Source organism: Diadema antillarum, unplaced genomic scaffold, assembly GCF_040938485.1.
Source record: "Diadema antillarum isolate AM-2024a unplaced genomic scaffold, OU_Dant_1.0 scf00000122, whole genome shotgun sequence".
NCBI lineage: Eukaryota > Metazoa > Echinodermata > Echinoidea > Diadematoida > Diadematidae > Diadema > Diadema antillarum.
Window position 1 is genome coordinate 1,341,700 of NW_027271011.1, and position 19,411 is coordinate 1,361,110.

The following is a 19,411-nucleotide window of genomic DNA, read 5'->3' on the forward strand; positions in this document are numbered from 1 at the left end:
TTCAATAAATTGGATATATTTTTTTTTATTATTAGTTATCTACACATATACAATATATATAATATATATTTATTTATTCATTCATATATATACATATATATACATATATATATATATATATATACATATATATAATATACATGTATACACAAATGGAGAGAAAAAGAAAAAAGGTGGTTTCTCAGGGTTAATTGAGATACACTTACTCTGAATTTGTTTCTTGTGGCAAACGCCCTCTGAAGAAAGAGTCTTTTGTGTGTGCAGGTGCACTTAATATAAACTTTATTGCACAGTCAAAATACATGTAAAACATACATACAAGTCTTTACAGTGCGTTACAATTTTAATTAATAGTTATACATTAAACTTTGCTCTGAAATGGTGTACAAGCATAAGATATTGAATACGTTTATGTCATCTTATTATCAACTGAAAATTCTACAAAATGATTATTCAAATAATGTACTTGTGTGTAGTTTATATCATTCAAAATCAATTTGCCACCATGCTCAAACTGGTGATGAATGAAAACATTATAGTTAGAGCGCTTTTAAAGAAACACAAATGCAGTTACATGTAATTTAAAGAAGACTGACCATTTGAGAATTCTTTGCAATCACTGCACCTGTCATCATAAAAGAGGTTTGATACCACACACCTCCGTGTATCACTTTTAAATACACTGTTTTGTATCAAAAGTTTCTGGAGCTTGTAACGGTTAACTTGGAATTTGCATCTAATGTTTTGTGATTACAAATTTCTTGAGATATATTGCTGGTGTGTCTGTTTCAGCCTTCATGTCTTGAGGAAACTTGAGGAGGGGACATTAAGAAATGTATGTGTATTTACACACAGACAAAAAAAAAAGAACAGCTTTGATTGTCCATACAATGCATCTAATATCCCAATTGACATTTCCATAAAGCAAGACTAAAGGCTTGTGAATTCTGGTCTATTTAAATCCCTAGATACAGAACAGTTAAATGTTCAGCTGAAGAAGCTGTATGATGCCAACCTTAATGCTCTTAAATACAGCATACCATCAGTAAAATGTACATGACACTTCATAATCTTTTTGTGTAATGAAAACACACTCTGTGTCTTACCATGGATGTTTTAATACAGGCAACAAATTTCAGCATCGTTAATACAGCTTTACAATACAATATCTCCAGCATTGTTAAAACTAGTGTATCTTGCAATAACTTGAGACTCATTTAATTAGTGTATCTTTTAATACATTCATCTCTTGACACATATCATATGTTTCCAATAAAAAAAGAGGGGAACAAGGACATATGGTAGAATCCATCCCTTTGCATATATGACAAAACAAACTCAAAACTGTAATTTTAAAAATGAAAAATGCAGTTCTAAGGCACCGCAGTACATTGTATCAGTTAATTAAAAAACGAGTGTTGATAACCATTTCTTAAAATTATTTCTTATAGAAGTTGATCTTTCTATCTTGCATTGGAATGGACTGGGTTTCGAATAAACTAACAGAATGGTGACATGTGCCCAGAGTACGAGTATTATGACAGTTTACACTCACTTCACATAGCTTAAGGCCGTGTCACACCTTTCCAGGCAAGCTACGCGGGCTTGTGGTGAGGAGGTAGTTTCCAGCACGTAGAAGATTTTCCGCGGGCGAACAAGAATGTTTGCAATTTTCGCACTTGTTTCTTACCTACTAGATGCGTGCTACTTAGCTTCTACTTGCATGCATTCAGTGTGACCTGCGTGAGAGTTTTGAAACCGATCCGTTTTCTGTTACGAGCGACTTATGGGTACTGAGAAGTACCTGCGTTGGAGTTGCCTGCGAGGTGCTACCGGTAAGGGTCTCCTTCTGGTGTTCTGCGCGTACCCCCACGACTCACTCGGAACAAGTTTTGAGCATGGTCAAGGCCTTGTCATACCGTATCTGGGGAAGTTTTGTTGCTTGACTTGCGGGGAAACAAATTTGCTACCTGGAGCTCTCCGCAGTTGGTCCGCACCTGACAGTACCTAGCGCGTATCTCGCCTGTAGTTGCCCGGAGGTGCTCACGCAAGCCTGATTTAACCGCAGCCAAGTTTTGAGCATGACCAAAACTTTTTCTGGGTGAGTCGCGGGGATGTCCGGAGAGGTCTACGCAGAACGCCAGCAGGAGGTTCTTAGCGGCAGCACTTCGCAGGCAACTCCCACGCAGGTACTTCGCAGTCCCCGTATGCAGCCAAGATAATGACATTCCATGGGACTTCTGCCATTCCTTCAGAGGAATTCCTTCACTGAGTTGTCAGCCCCCACGCGACTGGTACAAAGGTCACATAGTATACCCGCAAGTAGAATTTAAGTAGAACGCGTCCAGCAAGTGAGGCCGCGTTTATAAGATTTTGCGTGCCTAGAATCACTGTTTTGAAACACTGTTTCAAATCACAGTTTCGTCAGAAGAGCGTTTATAAGATTTTTTTCTCCGAGCGTGTTGGGGCTCTTGCTCAGACTGTGCCATTGCTCAACTCACTCTGTGCAGTTTTTCCTCCAAAAGGTCAAACAGGGTGCGCGCAAGGCATTGTGAAGTCATTTAAACAGTGTTTGAGATCGCGGTTGCGTTTATAAGATTTTTGAAACACTGTTTCTACAGAAACACTGTTTTGAACGCACTATTTTGTACGTTTCAAAACAGTGTTTCAAAACGCTGTTTCAAATCACGGTTAGCGTTTATAAGATTTTTTTTCTTGCTAGAAACACTGTTTGGCCAGAAACAGTGTTTCAAAACACTGTTTCTGGCCAGAAGAAAAATCTTATATACGCACCCTAAGACACATGCAGTGACTCGCCCAAATCCTTGTTCGCCCTCAGAAATTTCCAGTATGCTGGAAAATCCCTACATGCAACAAGCCCGCATAGCTTGCCCGGGAAGGTGTGACAGGGCCTAAACATGGTTGCGGGTAAAAAGATTTGCGTGCACACCTCCGGGTGACCTCGGGTGACATACATGCTAGGTACTGTCATGTGCAGCTCATTCCGGGGACCTCCAGGTGGTAAAAATTGTTCTTCATAAGTCGCACGCAAGGCTTGCCCCGCGGAAAGGTGTGACACGGCCTTCAATTTCAAATGTGATTCATCTAGTTGTATTAATATCTGAAAGAAATCTAATTTCTAAATCCACATTATTGATTTCTTCTTTGCATTAAATTTACAATAGCTTCTACTGACTCACCCTTTGATGTTTTTTTTAATATCAATTTATAAAGACGTCTTATTAAAGCAATACATAACAAAAAAAATATTAAACATATGTTTTTCTTCCCCAATTAAAAAAAAAAAAACCAGGCATATTACATTTGTTAGAACATGGCTGCACATAAAATGAGCATATGACCCTCCTCCCCCCCCCCCCCCACTAAAAAAAAAGAAGAAATCTACATACATGTCCCAGCAATCCAAGATTTGTGGAATGTTTACAATGTTCCCTTCCAAGTTGCATTGCAGAATCTTTAACATGGCATGATTCACATTAACATGTTACTTAAACAATTTGTATTTGTGATGCTTAGTCAATGGAAAAGAAGACATAGTGAGGTCCATGCAACTGAAAACTGTGAAACATTATCCAAATTTTTTTGTTTGATCATATCAGTAGCATAAAAAAAAGACATAAAGAATAAAAATAAAGAAATGAAAATTTCTTTATTTCTTGATACCAAGAGAAAGAGTTTTGTCAAAGCAGGTACCACATTTTATTATCTGAACTAATCATACTGAGTTTCCTCTTAATTAAGTTCAGTTACATTGTGTTTGCTGTTTGGAGTGCTTGTGTGTATGTGGGGGGGGGGGGGGGGGTACAACTATTCAACCATCAACTTATGAATGACACCTGCTATGAAATACATGCTCATAACCTTTTCAGTGATAAGAGAAAGAGAATACACTTTGATTGCTTCAATGCTATCAATAAAATCTTTGTGTGTCACATTGAAAATCTCAACTGTGCCACATCATTCTGAGACTACCATGTATCAGGAGTGCTTTGGGGGAAAACAAATCCTGTTTTTCAAAGATGCATAACTTTTCACAAAAGCATTTATGCCAGAAATGCGAGTAGAGAAAATTGCTCTGTTGCGATGTGAATGTTATGAATATCCAAAGCTATGGCTATGCTGATTTTAACATACTGTGGCATATTGCAATCTATCGATCAATTTGAAAGCCGTTGATTTCGTCTGGCAAACATTGCACACAGAGATAATGCAATATATTCCATCATTCCCCCATTGATTACTAGACGACAAATGTGTCTCGATTTAGTTGTTGTTTTTTTTTCAGACCACAGATTTCTGGAGGAGAGACAGACAGGTGTTTTTCCTCTGCTAACCCTTTCGGGCCAAAGATCTTGAAACTCCAGTGGGATTGTATCAGCAATGAGGGACAGTGGTCCTCGGAAGAGCTAAGGTAGTTGCCTGAAGAAGAGGAAGGCAAAGACCATTCCAACGAGCTGAAACAAAGTCAGAAAACAAACAATATCAAAAAGTTGTTGCAACTGATTACAAAATTGACCTTTATTGATATACAACATAAACAGTGATATTTGGTGTCCGAGTTATAGCCATGATTTAAAAAAAAAATAAGATAAATCATGTGCATACGTAGAACCATGGCTGTTACTCAGACCATCGGAATAATTAGTGTTTTTCTATGTTGACAAAGGGCAATAATTTTAAAGATTACCTCAACAATGTGTGCATTATTTGTTGTATAAAGTTGTGACATGATTCAAAGGCCCAGTAGCATGGGGATGCCATGGAGTGGGAAGGCTGGCCCAGCTGGGATATACTGTAAAACGAGGAATGTTCGCGAGCGACAAGATTCGCGAAATTAAAATGCATGTGAAAGTTCTTGTCTACACTATATGCATTGAATGCCAGCGGCAGTTCGCGAAAAATTTCATGCCGCGAAAATGGCCGTCGGCTCAATTCACAAAAAATTAATGCCGTGAATATCATGTTTTACAGTACACAATGTATACTTATTGAGAATCCCTGAAACAAACTGCATACACTATCCCTGAAACAAACTGCATACACTATCCCTGAAATCTATTTAAGTGTACTATATACACACACACACGCACACACACACACACCAAAAAAAAAAAAAATCGTAACTGCAGTAGACGGTTACCAACGAGTGTAGGCTTTGATGCACATACTGTATTCACCGACAAGTGGTCAATCATCGGATGCAAAGATTGTTGCTTCCGGCCACCCATCAAAATGTATCAGATCACAGTCTGATAAGTCCAACTTGGTTGGTCTCGTATCAGGTGATGTCAGACATGTCGCACGGGATCCTCATCGGATCACCACCCGACATGTCTGACACTGACCTGATAGTCAACCAACACAAGTCAGATTCATCAGACTGCGATCCAATACACTTCAGTGGCCGGAAGCGACAAACTAAGATTCCAATGACTGACCGATGAGAGAATATCTCCGTGGAATGGGGGTATGACATTGCACCCACTAATGCATGTAAAATGGATTCCAAGTATTGAAATGCACTGTGTGTGTGCAGGTTGATGGAAAGCATGTTACTAGGTTTTCAGAGGAAACCTTCAATAAATTTACATACACAGGAGTGGGGGACTGCACTGTAACCATACTCTGCATTCTATCATTTGACAATGATGAACTCTTTGAAAAACACAATTCCTCTACTATTTGGTATGAGTGTAATTTCAACTGTTTCTACATGAGTGTATACAATTAATCTCATGTAGAACATTCAGTATGTGCATACCTTTCTATATGAAAGCACAAATCGCTCAATTCTGTGTTCACAATATTAATGAAGCAATACTTCTTCTTTTTTTCTTTTTTGATGCCTTCCAGACTTACTTTCCAAACAATATAAACATTGCCCCCCAACTGAACAATTTACTCACTTGCAAAATGGAAATGCAGATTGCGACTCCACCGACAACCCCACCATACTCTGTCACTCGAGCCTCCGTTGCTGTAAGACATCCCTGCGTGACAACGACACAAAAATAAACGACACGTAACATCAAAACTTCTGTACTGTTTGGTGACCACAAGTGCAATTAGTAATTTTGGGTGTGGCATCCACTATTGCAAGATATTCACTCATTTGGATTCACGCGAAACTGCGGTGACTTCTTTGTTCACATGTCACAACATTCCCGCATGCCCTACATTATGTACTTTCAGTGGGCCAACATTAACTAATGCCCTGGGCTGTTCAACAATCACAGAACATCTACTGGCATGCTTACCTCTCTTTATTTGAACAGATCTTTTCCTTTTGTTTTGCTTTGTTGTTTTTTTTAACTGCTAAAGGAAAGGAATATTATGATAATAATAAACTCTTATATTCATCCAGGGTAGCCTCTTCAGTGTTGCCACTGCTTTACCAGAGGGCCTTGCCATTATCATTACCCTAGCGTTGCCAGGTACACATTTATACACCTGGGTCGAGAGGGACATCTTGTCAAGGACGTAAGCACTGGGCAGGATTTGAACTCGGGTCCTCCGATCGGGAGTCCGGAGTCTTATCCACTATACCACAGCGCCCCCACATAGTATTGATGACTCGCTATTATCAATGACTGAAATGGCCTACGACATAGCATCGTAAAGTCAGAGTGGGTTCATCTGACGTACATATGATCTATCAAGACAAAGAACAGTTAAAATACTTTTAAAAAAGCAAATATATTCAATTTTTGGATCTCCTTTGTTTGTGACATGAATGTTCTACTGGAGTAATTGCATAAAATAGATTTAAGCATGCCTTTAACTTGTGCTATATTGTAAATTTCCCATTTGCCAATTAAACAATGTCATTTTTTCTATGTTTATATACTATGATTGATGTGTTTTAACCCATATATATCATGTTTACATATGATTTATATTTTTTTTCTTCTTTAGGTACATGAATAAATTCATTCATTCATTATTCTTGCACAACTTGTCAGAGAAATCAACAAACAATAATCAGTCAGCAAAATGTACAAACACGCAAAGGGTTAAAACCCAATGTTTTTAGGACCCCAAAACAGAGAATCATAAAAAGAAATGGGGAAAACTAGAAATGTCGCTACAGCGACTGGTTATACCCCCGTCAAACAACATTTCATAAGCTTTGGTCAAAACAACATTTGATAAGCTTTGGTCAAAAAACTGAGGAAGTAGTTAAATCCACAAGATCTTTCCTTGATCTTCTGCCATTAATATGCCGTTACCATGGCAACGTACTTTCGGGTACTGTCGAAAAATGCGTCTTGCACATCTACAACCAAAGGCACACGTCTGTACCAAGTTTCATGGAAATTGGGCAAAAACTGGGGAAGTAGTTTGCAACACAAAATTTTCCATCATTTTGGCTCATAATATGTGAGCTGTTACCATGGCAACATACTTTTTGTTACTGTCAAGAAATGTGTCATGCTGACCTATATCCTAAGACAAACATTCAATATGAATTCCATGAGAATTGGAAGAACACTGATGAAGCAGTTTTGCCATGAAGCATTTTGCCCTATATTTTACCAATAACATGCCGTTACCATGGCAACGCACTTTTTGCCACTGCGGAAATATGTGTCTTGCACATTAACATATTCAGATGAACATCTGGACCTAATTTCATAAAAATTGATCAAAAACTGTGGGAGGAGTTCGCGACGCAAGATTTGTACCCATTTTTGCCCATAATATGCCGTTACCATGGCAACGTACTTTTGGGTACTGTCAAAAAATACGTCTTGCACATCTACAACCCAATGCACACATCTGTGCCAAGTTTTATGGGAATCGGTTGAAAACTGAGGAAGTAGTTCGCGACGCAAGATTTGTACCCATTTTTGCCCATAATATGCTGTTACCATGGCAACGTACTTTTGGGTACTGTCAAAAAATACGTCTTGCACATCTACAACCCAAGGCACACATCTGTGCCAAGTTTTATGGGAATCGGTTGAAAACTGAGGAAGTAGTTCGCGACGCAAGATTTGTACCCATTTTTGCCCATAATATGCCGTTACCATGGCAACGTACTTTTGGGTACTGTCAAAAAATACGTCTTGCACATCTACAACCCAAGGCACACATCTGTGCCAAGTTTTATGGGAATCGGTTGAAAACTGAGGAAGTAGTTCGCGACGCAAGATTTGCAACGGACCGACCGCCCGACCGACCGCCCGACCGCCCGACCGCCCGACCGACCGCCCGACCGACCGCCCGACCGACCGTCCGCTGATTCCTATATACCCCCTTCAAACTTCGTTTGGCGGGGGTATAATAAATCACCCAAAATTGGGGGAAACGAAACAAGATCATAAACTGCTTTATATCACTGCCACAAATTTCTAATACATGACTTACATATGCTCTGTCTGTTTGTTTGCCATGTTTATAAACAAAATTCAGATTGTTTTGGATATCATTGCTTCATTTCAAGTTTCATGCAGAAACTATAGAAAATAACATTACAATGAGAAAAGTGCAATGGCAACCTACCAAGTAGGACTTGCTCAAAAATGCTATTTACTGTCACAAAACCAAATGGCAAGATTGCAAGAAATCACCATATTTCAGTCAAGTGACTTAAAATGAAGACACATTTTGTTTATCTACAGACTGAGGGACCATCACTATTGGCAACATTGGTAACAATGTTTTGCTTTCCTCAATGAGAGGTCTGAAATTCAAAAACAAAAAGTCTGAAGTTTGTAGACTACAAGAATCTTGTGGCTAGTAATTATAGAGCTGTGAGTCAACCTCCCTAGACTTGGCAACATGTACACACATATCAGCTGTTAGATACCAATTTACCGGTAGTTCAAACATTCATCTCTCTCCCCCGGCACACTGGCTCTATTTGTGTAATGTCATTGCATCAGGTTTTTTCTTTTTTCTTCCTTGGTTTTTTTTTTTCACATGCATCCTCAACCTCTACACAAATATAGATCTTTTCATTAGAGTGGGCCTCATTCTAACCAATGAATCAAGACATGGTTACTAGGAGCTGAGTTACATTTTTATGCGAAGAGTGGAACTCGACATGCCTGCTAAATTGGTTAAAATGTCAGGTCTTTTCATCATAAGAATTTCTTTCATGCAGATTATTTCCTACTGCAACTAAAGCTAAACACTCAAGAATGTTTTTCTCACATTTTTTCTTTTAAAGCTGGCTACACATGAAAAAAAAAAGTTTCTTCTCCAAATGATCATTAAAAACTTTGCCTTTTTAACTGGTTCAATCAAATTTGAAATTGGTGTAACAAATCAAGTGTTAACTGATTCTTTCTATGGGTATTCTGTTTCTCAGGGTCAAGATTGAATATGATGTAGTACTACATTGTATGATAGAGTGAGATCTAGGATAAAGCAGTGTTCTGTGCTGGTTGAAAGACGTATCATTCACATACTGCTGATTTGGCAGTGCTCTGACTGTGTAGTGCACACTTTCTCTCAGTATAGTGTAGTGCAGTGTAGTGTGGTGTAGTGTAGTGAATTGTGTGTGGCATGACATAGTGTAAGTGTGGTATGGTGAAGTGGAGTATATAAAGTGTATCCATTGTATTTTGTTAGGACATAGTGCAGCTTGGGTCCATGCTTCTACCATGGTATAGTGTATTGCAGTGTAGTGTGGAGGAGTGTTGAGTCTGAATGCCTCAAAGGGCATTGCACTACAACTAACACATAGAGAAGAAAAAGACAATTAGAAAAGGAGATTATACATGTATTAGATCTAACATTTACAGACAGATTACATGGAAATATCTCTGCAATCTCTCTCACTGTCTCATGCTAATCAAATCAACTTACCCTTCTTTTTTTTTTAATTTTCTCATCTTAAATACATCCTATTGCTGATCTTTGATAGGAATCCCATTCTTGTCTGCCTAAATTAGAGAACTTAATGGCAATCTTATCTCCTTATCTCCTGGAAAAACATAGTCACATATTCTCATCTGCATTTCAAAGTAAATTTCCTGAAGTGTTGAGGTGCATGGTGTAGTGTAGTGACACTGGTGTATCACATACAATACACTGGTGTATCTACAATACTCACCACATCATGCATGTACAGTCTGAACTGGTTCTGAGGACGTTCCATCTGGCAGATGACGGGGTCAACGCCCTTTCGACAGCAGCTCGGTGGGACAACTTTTCTTGGTTGCAAGGGGGACTGGTTGAGCCAAAATGCTGTCATCCGATACTCAATCACAGCCTGTGTCACATTACCCACAATCCCACAGCATCGGAACTACAGAGTGATGGAAATACTGTACGTGTCTTAGATTTGAGACATACGTGTAATTTGACATATTATCACATGATTACACACATGCTTGATAAGAAAATAGTACTACAATGAAAATAATAACAGCAAAGTACATGAATTAATGCCTTATGTGCCATGGTGAAAATCCCCTGGGTGCCACGTTATTCTGAGACACGAAGGAAGTCATGCTTTGAGAAAGAATTCTGTTTTTCCAATTTGTATAACTTCTACAAATTTCTGTTAAGCTGGACATAATAGTGACCAAACTTAAAGAGGAATGTCAAACTTCGCTTCTATATACAATGTATAACAATTCTATTTTCAATTTTTCTTTTGAATAACCAGTTGCTACATTACTGTAAAGGCATGACTTTTGCATATAAAGTAGTGACAGAAACTTAGAATGTACACGCAAATCTAGTTGGGAACACCACTTGATAGTCAATCACCACATAGAATGCAAGCCGTATGTGAGAGGAACAAAAGCGCGAGAAACGCTTTGATTGTACCGCGGGATTAGCGATTTATCGATCGGTTTTGGCGGCTTTGTTTGTTGAGCAGAATATGCGAAGTTGGCACGCCGTCGACTGAGCCACACGTGCGAACGTGGCACATAAAGAGTTAACAAACATCACCAAATATGATTGACATTCTGACAATTGACTGATCTCAAACTTTATAAAGGCAGAACATACAACGTGTAGTTTCCACAGCCCTGAAGAAACTGACGACTTTTGCTCTTGAATGAACACGTTTGCTTTAAAAAAAAAAAAAATGTGTTAAATAATGCTGTGATAACACAGTTTCAGCTGGGTAAGAATAAAAATGTGAAATATTGGCCAAAAATTATGTTGACAGTATCGCACATTTTAGAGTTTATGTGTGCTACATAGTTTGTTTGTTAACTTTTTAACTGATTACAAATAGGACCATCGCAGTTTCCATTGATCTTCTGTACAGAAAATGAATTTTGAGCTCTTCTCGGAACTATATTTTTCCTCAATTGCTTTTGCTTCAATTCTGAGCAAGGTTCAATCTTATATGAATACCTGGTATCTTATGAGCATCAATAAAAGATTACAAGCATAGCCCTTTTAAGAGTGTATTTTCCAACAAAAAGAGCAATACCAAAACAGGGATTCTGGAAAACAAGTTAAAGGGACTGTACAGTACTGGTTGAGGTAGGGATTCATGTTTTGAACATTCTTAAGTGATATAATGAAAAGCCTCTTATGGAATATGAAAGAGCATGTAATTCTAAGAAGGATTCAACGTTTATTTGATGAAAATTGGTTTTCAAATGGCCGAGATATCCAAAAAAGTGCTAATAATAAAAGGCGACATGCCACAACTTTAAATAGGATCTCTTTGTTTCACATTGTTTTTGGATATCTCAGCCATTTCCAAACCGATTTTCATCGAATAAACTTTTGATACCCCTTAGAACTGCATGCTCTTTGACATTTCATAGAGTGGTTTCTGAATATCTCGCAAAACGTTAAAAGCTCAATCTTCACCTCGACCAGAACTGTACACAACCTTTAAATTTGAAATAAATTTCTTTTCCATGCAGCTGATTCCTTGACAAGAGAAACTGGTGAGCAAGCAGACATTACTGCAAAATCAGAAATATATTCACAGCATGATGAAATTTTTAAGCAAATTGAATTCGCCCACCTTGTTCACCACATGCAATTTTCGCAAATTGCCACTGGCATTCAATCCATATAGACATGTGCACACAAGAATTAAAGTCTGCATCATAATCTTACAAATCTTGGCTCCTCACGAAATTCATGAAAAATTTTGTGCAAGCAAAAATTTCTGGTTTTACAGTTCTATGGGCAGATAGTGACATACATTTCTCTGGATGAAGTCATAGGCTGCTGTGTATTCCTCTCCACCTGTAGCGCCATAGTTATCTCTCAGGGACCACGTCAAATTCTGCTCTGTCTCTGCCTGAAAAAGTAATTTCGTTGAGCAAATACTGATCAGATGGTCCCTTAAATATACACATGATGTACAGGACAGATTGGATCGGTGAGAATTGGATGCGTGAGTTTAACTTTGGAACTTATAGTGGGTTTTAGACTGTTTCCAAAGTTAAACAAGAGCATCTAATTCTCACTGATCCACAAAATAGGCCTGTGCATAATTCATTTTATAAAGTGGGCTTGGAAATTCACAAAATTCAATTCTTTTCCCCATCATGCATCCAGTATATGTACAAAACTATACAAGGCTTGAGCAATGTATTTGGATTTTACTGAACTCATGAACCAATCATATAGCAAAGATTCGCAAGCCTATATTTTGATACGCAATGATAATGATGATGATAATCATGATTATATGAATACTAATGATACATGCAAGAAATAATATTGATAATTATGATTAATAACAATAAGAACAATGGACATCTGTATTGCAAAAACACTATGCAGCATAGTATACTCTACTGCGCATTACAAGAATTAATAACAGCCATGACCTACATAATTCAAACTTATCATTTTTCAGAAGATTACTAGGACAATTGGAAAATACAAAATGTGCAATGCATAATGCAGGTTGGTAATAGTAAGAAAAGGGTCGCTTGACATAAAAATCATGAATCACTTGGGGTAATGTGCTTGTAGCATTTGACAAAACTGTTTATTTGCATCTACGATTTATACACTGTATATTTATATATATATATATATATATATATATATATATATATACATGTATATATATGAAGGGTTTGTTTGCAAAAACCGATAAGTCCATTTTTTAAGATTTTGAAGTACAATCTCTGTCATAAAGTACAAAATAATACCTTTTAAATGATATATTGGTCACTACATATAAAGGTATATTTTTGAAGTTATGGTCAAAAGAAGCAAAAAATTTCTTATTATTCTCTTTATTTTTCTTGACCTTTAATCGCAAATATCTCCATTTGGCAAATATGGACTTATCGGTTTTTGCCAACAAACTCTTCATATATATATATACATATGTTTGGGTTTTTTCTGAAAAATACAGATGTACTCATTTTGTGATCTTTTCTTTTCTTTTTCTTTGCATCCTAGCGCTTTGCATCCAGTGGAAAAGGCGCTCTATAAATGTCTATTATTATTATTATTATTCTATTTGGTATTGCTATCGAGTTCGGTACAAACATTTTATTCACTTACCTGATTCCACTACCATTGATTATATGGAGTTTATAGTTAAACAAGCTTGCTTTCATGTAGGTCCCATCATTTTTCTCTATTCAAATGCTTGTACAATCTCAACCATAATTTAGGTATTGCCAAGTTCCAATAATGACAATTGTGTGTTTACAGTATATTCAAATAAAGGTATTTCATTTTCTGTCTGTGAGAAAGCACTATAACGTGTGCTTAACTTATACCTGTATTTAGAATGTAACTCATTGTGAAAAATATGCAAATAATTAAATTTGAATTTAATGTGCTATGACAATGAGAAGTGTGAGTTTTTAGTATTTGCGAAATTTGAATTTGATTCACCATCATCTAGTCTATACCTTTACCAATATCTCATTTCATGTTTTTATCAAGCTGTTGCCCTTCATTTCACTGCTTTCATTGTAAAATTTTTTTGATCTTTAGATAAAAATGAGGTTCCCTTATCTCAAGAAATTGAAAGCATTGTTACTTACACTTGCCAAGAAGGCCAATCCAAGGATGCCACCACTGAACTCCACCACAAAAATGAGTAGAAGGAGGAAGAAGTACTGTGGTGTTTGGTTGTGAGATTTAAAAAGAAAAGGGGGAAAAAGGATAAAGAAATACAATGTATTATAGTTGTGATATTCTTGAAATTTTTATACATTCTGAGAATTATAGGCTGAACTATGCAACTTTGCAACTTTGCACCTTTCTGACCAGAGATTCCACCGTTAAAGGCGCTTAGTGGTCTGGAAGGTGCAAAGTTGCACCTGTAAAGGTGCTCTTAGTGTGACAATGGCACAGGTGCAAAGTTGAACCTATATTTCTTAGAGTGTACATTACGTATCATGAAGACTCGCGACATGGCATATTTCTATTGGAACAAATATTACAGAGATTCACCAACAAATCTCAGAGATAGTATATCCCCCCCAAAAAAATTACAATCAGATTTTCGAATTGATGATGAATTTGTATTTAGATTGATTCACTATCTTTAAAGAAATCATTGCGGAGGGTCAATCCCGTTATTGGGGGACATACGGTACAGTGTGGTGAAAATGATATCAAAACAAAATGACTAAATTCTCTCAAGGGCTGTTCTATATTGCAGCATTATCTCGAAGATAAAAACAGATGCAATGCTTTTAATTCATGATTCTTGCATTGAGTTGCTTTTACTGCATCTGACTGACAAATTGCAATTCATCAACGTAAATGAACATCCATTATTCAGTGTATGAGCAATAGCAATTATTATCTTTTTTTAAAGGAAGAAATCAATTAGGTCTAATACATAGAGACATACAAAAATGTGATATTTGCTTTGAATAATTGGTGCATCTGTTATAAAGGAAAATGAAGTCCTTGCTTGAACATACCCTCAAGACAAAATGTCATTTCAATAGCTATATACTTGACACATTTTAAATAATTACAACACCACAACTACACAGTTGTATGTCTCCTCTGCTTTCTACAAAATGTTGCTGCACTAAAACACAATCAAAACTCCTGCATGAACTATACAGTTAATGCACTGGAGTTCTGAAAGGTCAGTTTCGAGGGTCATTTCTATCACACAAATCATGTGAACAAATAATGGACACAAAACCCTTGTATGTTCCTCTCTCTGCTACGTCAGTCACTACCAGGAGCCTACAAAGATTACGTGTTCAAGAGAGCCACATAAACACAGGCTCTAAGATTTTGTTTACAGGGTGTGATATACTGTATGATACACATTCAAGTTACGGTACATATACATGTACATGTATAATACCCCATGCCCCGATAAGCATGTCACAAAAAGAAAAGAAAACAAAAAGGACAAATAAAAGTTGCTGAACTTTATTGGCTTGGAACCAAGAAATGACTGACGTGAAATTAGAGACAGAGTTTAAGCTGAAGTCATATCCTGTGTGGAGAGGCATCGGGAACCTATGAGGGTTTGACTCATTGGCTGTCAGTGCTGCCGTCAATTGCACTAAAAGCCGAATCGGGGAAAGTGTCCATTCACTTTGCACATCGCACGTACCCAATGCCATTCAATGCGATGACATCTTGCTTGTGAATAATCTATAGATTACCACTGAATGCACTCATACGTCAGTGCCATGCATGCCTTGCAAATAATGGAGGGGCTATGATAGGTCACAATCTACATTATAACTTTAACACCCAATTTGTGGAAAGAATCATAAAAAAAGCTCTTTTTAAGAGAATTATCTTGAGAATCATTGACAACTGTATCGCAAAAAAAAAAAAAAGATTCACATACATGTGCTATACAAACAGTGTATTTGGTCACAATCTAAATGAAGACTTCAATTGGACTATGGATGAGTGCTATGTTACACTACGTATGAGTGGAAGGAATATAATTGTGCATTTGAAGATAAGTCCCATTTTACTTTGTAAAGGAAACAAAATAAAACAGGTTAAAAAGTAATAGAGAAACCATAGGCACACTTGAAAAAGCATTGATTACAAGAAACTTTGGGTTTCAAACAGGGCAAATTGTTAATTATATAAATCATTTCATAGCTGGATTCACTTAATAGACTTTGTAATATGTACTTTTCACTGCCTTGACTCAAGACTATAAATGTGGTACTTTGCATTATTTATTCTGGGTCTAAAAATGTGTTTTTTTGATGAAAATAGTATTACTTTCACATACCCTGCAGTAGACATGACTAGTGCAGTTACTTTAAATACATTGTGGTGAAAAATTGAATTTTTTCCATGAATCCAGTAATTTTTTAACCCCCCTAAACATTACAAAATAATGGGAAAAAAAATAACACTTGGCATCTATGCAATACATAGGGCCTACTGACAGCTAGGAAAATCTCTGTCAAATTTCCCAGTGAACTTTTCTTCCAGACACATGATGATTAGCATGTGATCGTCACCAAGAGGCCCATGACTCAAATGGCTAAGATTGCATCAAGGAAATATTCTATTTTGGGCATCGTAGAAGTTTAGGTGAAATTAGAAGGCCCACTAAAATTGCGCAGAACGTTAAAGTACACTGTGCATGATGCATTCTTATCAACAGGATGTAACTACAGAATCATACTGGCTGCTACTACATGCAAAGTGTGCAGGTACATGATAGCATTCATTTATAAACACATACTAATAGTGTGTAGCACTGTAAAGGATGTGTTTAAATGTGTTTATGCATACAGGTGTGAGTGTGTGTATGCTTGTGAGTGTGCTTGTTTGAGGGAATGCCATACATGTATCTTTGTGTTTATTTTTGTATTTTTGTGTTTGTTCATTTTTTTTTTTTTTTTTTTTTGGGGGGGGGGGGGGAGGGGGGTAAAAAAACCCAATACCTTTTGGTATCCCATATTAAAGTGTAGGCCTACATAAATATTCAACTTTTGTGTAAAATAATTTGATATGAAAACACATCTGCTATCAGTGTATATATATATTTTTTTTTTTGGGGGGGGTATACAAATACAGATAACATAGTGTACATGTAGATAAATTACAAGATATAATTATGGGGTCATTTTGGATTAACTGAAAAGAAATTATTTTGGCTGTTGTGTTAACTATAGAATGCTGCATTGTATACATGTCACATCACATAGTTCCATATGATGTTGTGTATAGGTTACAATTTGACATTCTGAAGGTTTCTTATTCAGAACGTTTATTCTAAAAGTTTGCTTGTCTGATAATGAAACAAAGTTAGTTTAGTCCAAAGATGAAAATGGGGCTTTGAAAGTAGTTCAAAAGTGAAATAGGATTTTTATTTTGATATTGATATTATTTTACAGACTTTCAAAACTTAAGACTAAGCCTCCCTATTTTCATGTTCCAATTAATAAACCTTATTTCATTTGATGTGGACTAGGGGGCCTAATGTATGTGTGTATCTTTCAGGATAATGCCACAAATGTTTAGAGTAAAATCTATGATCACTTACATCACAGGAGAGCTTATAATTTTCTCTAAAGCATTGCTGCACTGCATTTCTAGCATAACATGCCATAGTACTTTAAAGGGACAGTTTTGTTTTGGAGGAGATAAGGATTATTGGACTTTTAACTCTTTCAGAGACACCACAAAATTACTTAGGAAATAATACAGAGCACATCATTCTAAGAGGAATTCTAAATTTATTAGACGAAAATCAGTTTTGGAATTGTTAAGACATCCACAAACGAAGTAAAACACAGCGATCCTAATAAAAGATGGGCTCCACCTTTTACTAGGACTGCTCTATTTTGGATATTTCAGCCATTTCAAAACCAATTTTCATCAAATAAACCCTCTAGGACTTACATGCTCTTGCATATTTCATAAGATATTTCTCATTATCTCACCAAAATATGTTAGAAACCTAAGTTAGGTCTCAACCAAAACTATACAATCCCTATAAGTATGAAAAGTTACGGGTACTTAACTTTGAAAAACAAAAATGCTTTTCTTAAAAGCAAGTGGTGCATATAAAAGGTTAAAGTGTGTGAGGGCAGCATACTCACAATCAGGACAAGACAACTGTTTTCTAGACGGACCCCTATGCATCCAACCACAGCCACGATGATGATCAGGACCCCGCCTCCAGTGATGACCTTTCCCGCCATCTTGAAGAGGTCATTGCCAAGGAGGAGTGAAATCTGTTCGTTGACGTGATCGTACTGAACCCAGACACCAATGGCAATCAGAGCTACACCTGTAAACTGAAAGATATTAGGGATAAAAAGTCCATTAAAAAAAAAATCCAAAAATGCAATAAGGTTCATTATTAATCCGAATATAAAACAGGGAGGGTTAGTCTTAAGGTTTAAAAGTCCACGTTACAATAAAGAAGTCACTTTTTTGTATTGCAATTAATAGACCAGCTTACTAGCACATCTAGTTTCCATTATACATGCCGTTAAAATATTGCTTTTTGTATGGAAAGTATTTTGATATATTGAATGCCATTAATCTACAACTTTACATACATGAAATTATATTTTCTTGAATCCTTCAACTTAGGTGCCTCAATTAACCAGACAAGGATCCACGATGGGTCCATTATTAGAAAGGGCATTTAGCACATACAATAATTTCACAAGGTCCGATGAAAACATGCATTGATATTTTTCTCTATTTTTTCCAGTTTATGATTGTATGGACACAACAGTTTTCTCACAACCACATACAACTGTACCACATACATGTACCTGTAAATCTTATTCTGCTCAATCACTTCAAAGGGAAACACAGATTAAAGATACTGTATGTATACTTCACAAACATTTCTCTATCAAGATTTACTTTGAAGAAATTATGACATCTCTTACAGCTGACTTCAGGTTGATTATGTATTTTGTATCAAGGTATCCAGATAAAATCACAGACTACAATTGTGTGAATCTCATTCTCTCCATAGTATGGTATGATTAGCTGTCCTAATATCATGGAATATCAATTAAAACATACTGGTAGTATTCAGAAAAATACGTCACTTTATCATTAATACATTTTTTAACTTCCTAAATTCTAAAATTTGCATTATACACTCAAAGTAATGCTGTATTTGACAAAACAGAAATCCTGAACAAATTCTGAGACAATCTGCTAGAGTAAGCAAAATGACCATTGATACCAAGCTTTAAAAAAATGAAGGAAGAAAACAACAAAAAAAACCACCATATCCAACTCACCACAAAGAAGACATTGAAGCAGTAGATGATCCCGCGGAAGCAGAGCGCCTGGTCCGATAGCTCCTTCCGCTCAGGAACTTCCTCAATGAGTTCTTCCATGACAAGTCTCTCCTTCGGAGCCATGAGGGCGCTATTTCTCTAACCCTCACAGAAAAAAACAAAAATATTCAAATGGCACACCTGTTTGGGCACAAGGAATGTCTTTGGTGGTCTTTATATAAATGCCTTCTTTGGCTGACTAGGTAAAGCCT

General features: G+C 36.7%; 1 protein-coding gene across 1 annotated transcript; it reads right to left on the reverse strand.

Annotated features, from left to right (window-relative positions):
- Positions 1-4,427: 4,427 nt before the first annotated feature.
- Positions 4,428-19,283, reverse strand: LOC139720130 (CD151 antigen-like). Its single transcript, XM_071631501.1, has 7 exons — positions 19,161-19,283; positions 17,991-18,188; positions 13,974-14,048; positions 12,158-12,256; positions 10,085-10,279; positions 5,928-6,011; positions 4,428-4,475 (listed from the first exon to the last, which is right to left on the reverse strand). The coding sequence occupies exons 1-7, from the start codon at positions 19,281-19,283 to the stop codon at positions 4,428-4,430; spliced, it is 822 nt and encodes a 273-aa protein (XP_071487602.1).
- Positions 19,284-19,411: the final 128 nt, after the last annotated feature.

Excerpts from the sequence above, each read along its gene's own strand:
- LOC139720130 (XM_071631501.1), bottom strand. The coding sequence starts at position 19,283 with ATGGCTCCGAAGGAGAGACTTGTCATGGAAGAACTCATTGAGGAAGTT. Across the intron at positions 12,257-13,973 it reads GATTGGCCTTCTTGGCAAGT|GCAGAGACAGAGCAGAATTT; the intron begins GTAAGTAACAAT and ends TTACTTTTTCAG. Across the intron at positions 4,476-5,927 it reads TCTGCATTTCCATTTTGCAA|CTCGTTGGAATGGTCTTTGC; the intron begins GTGAGTAAATTG and ends ACTTTGTTTCAG.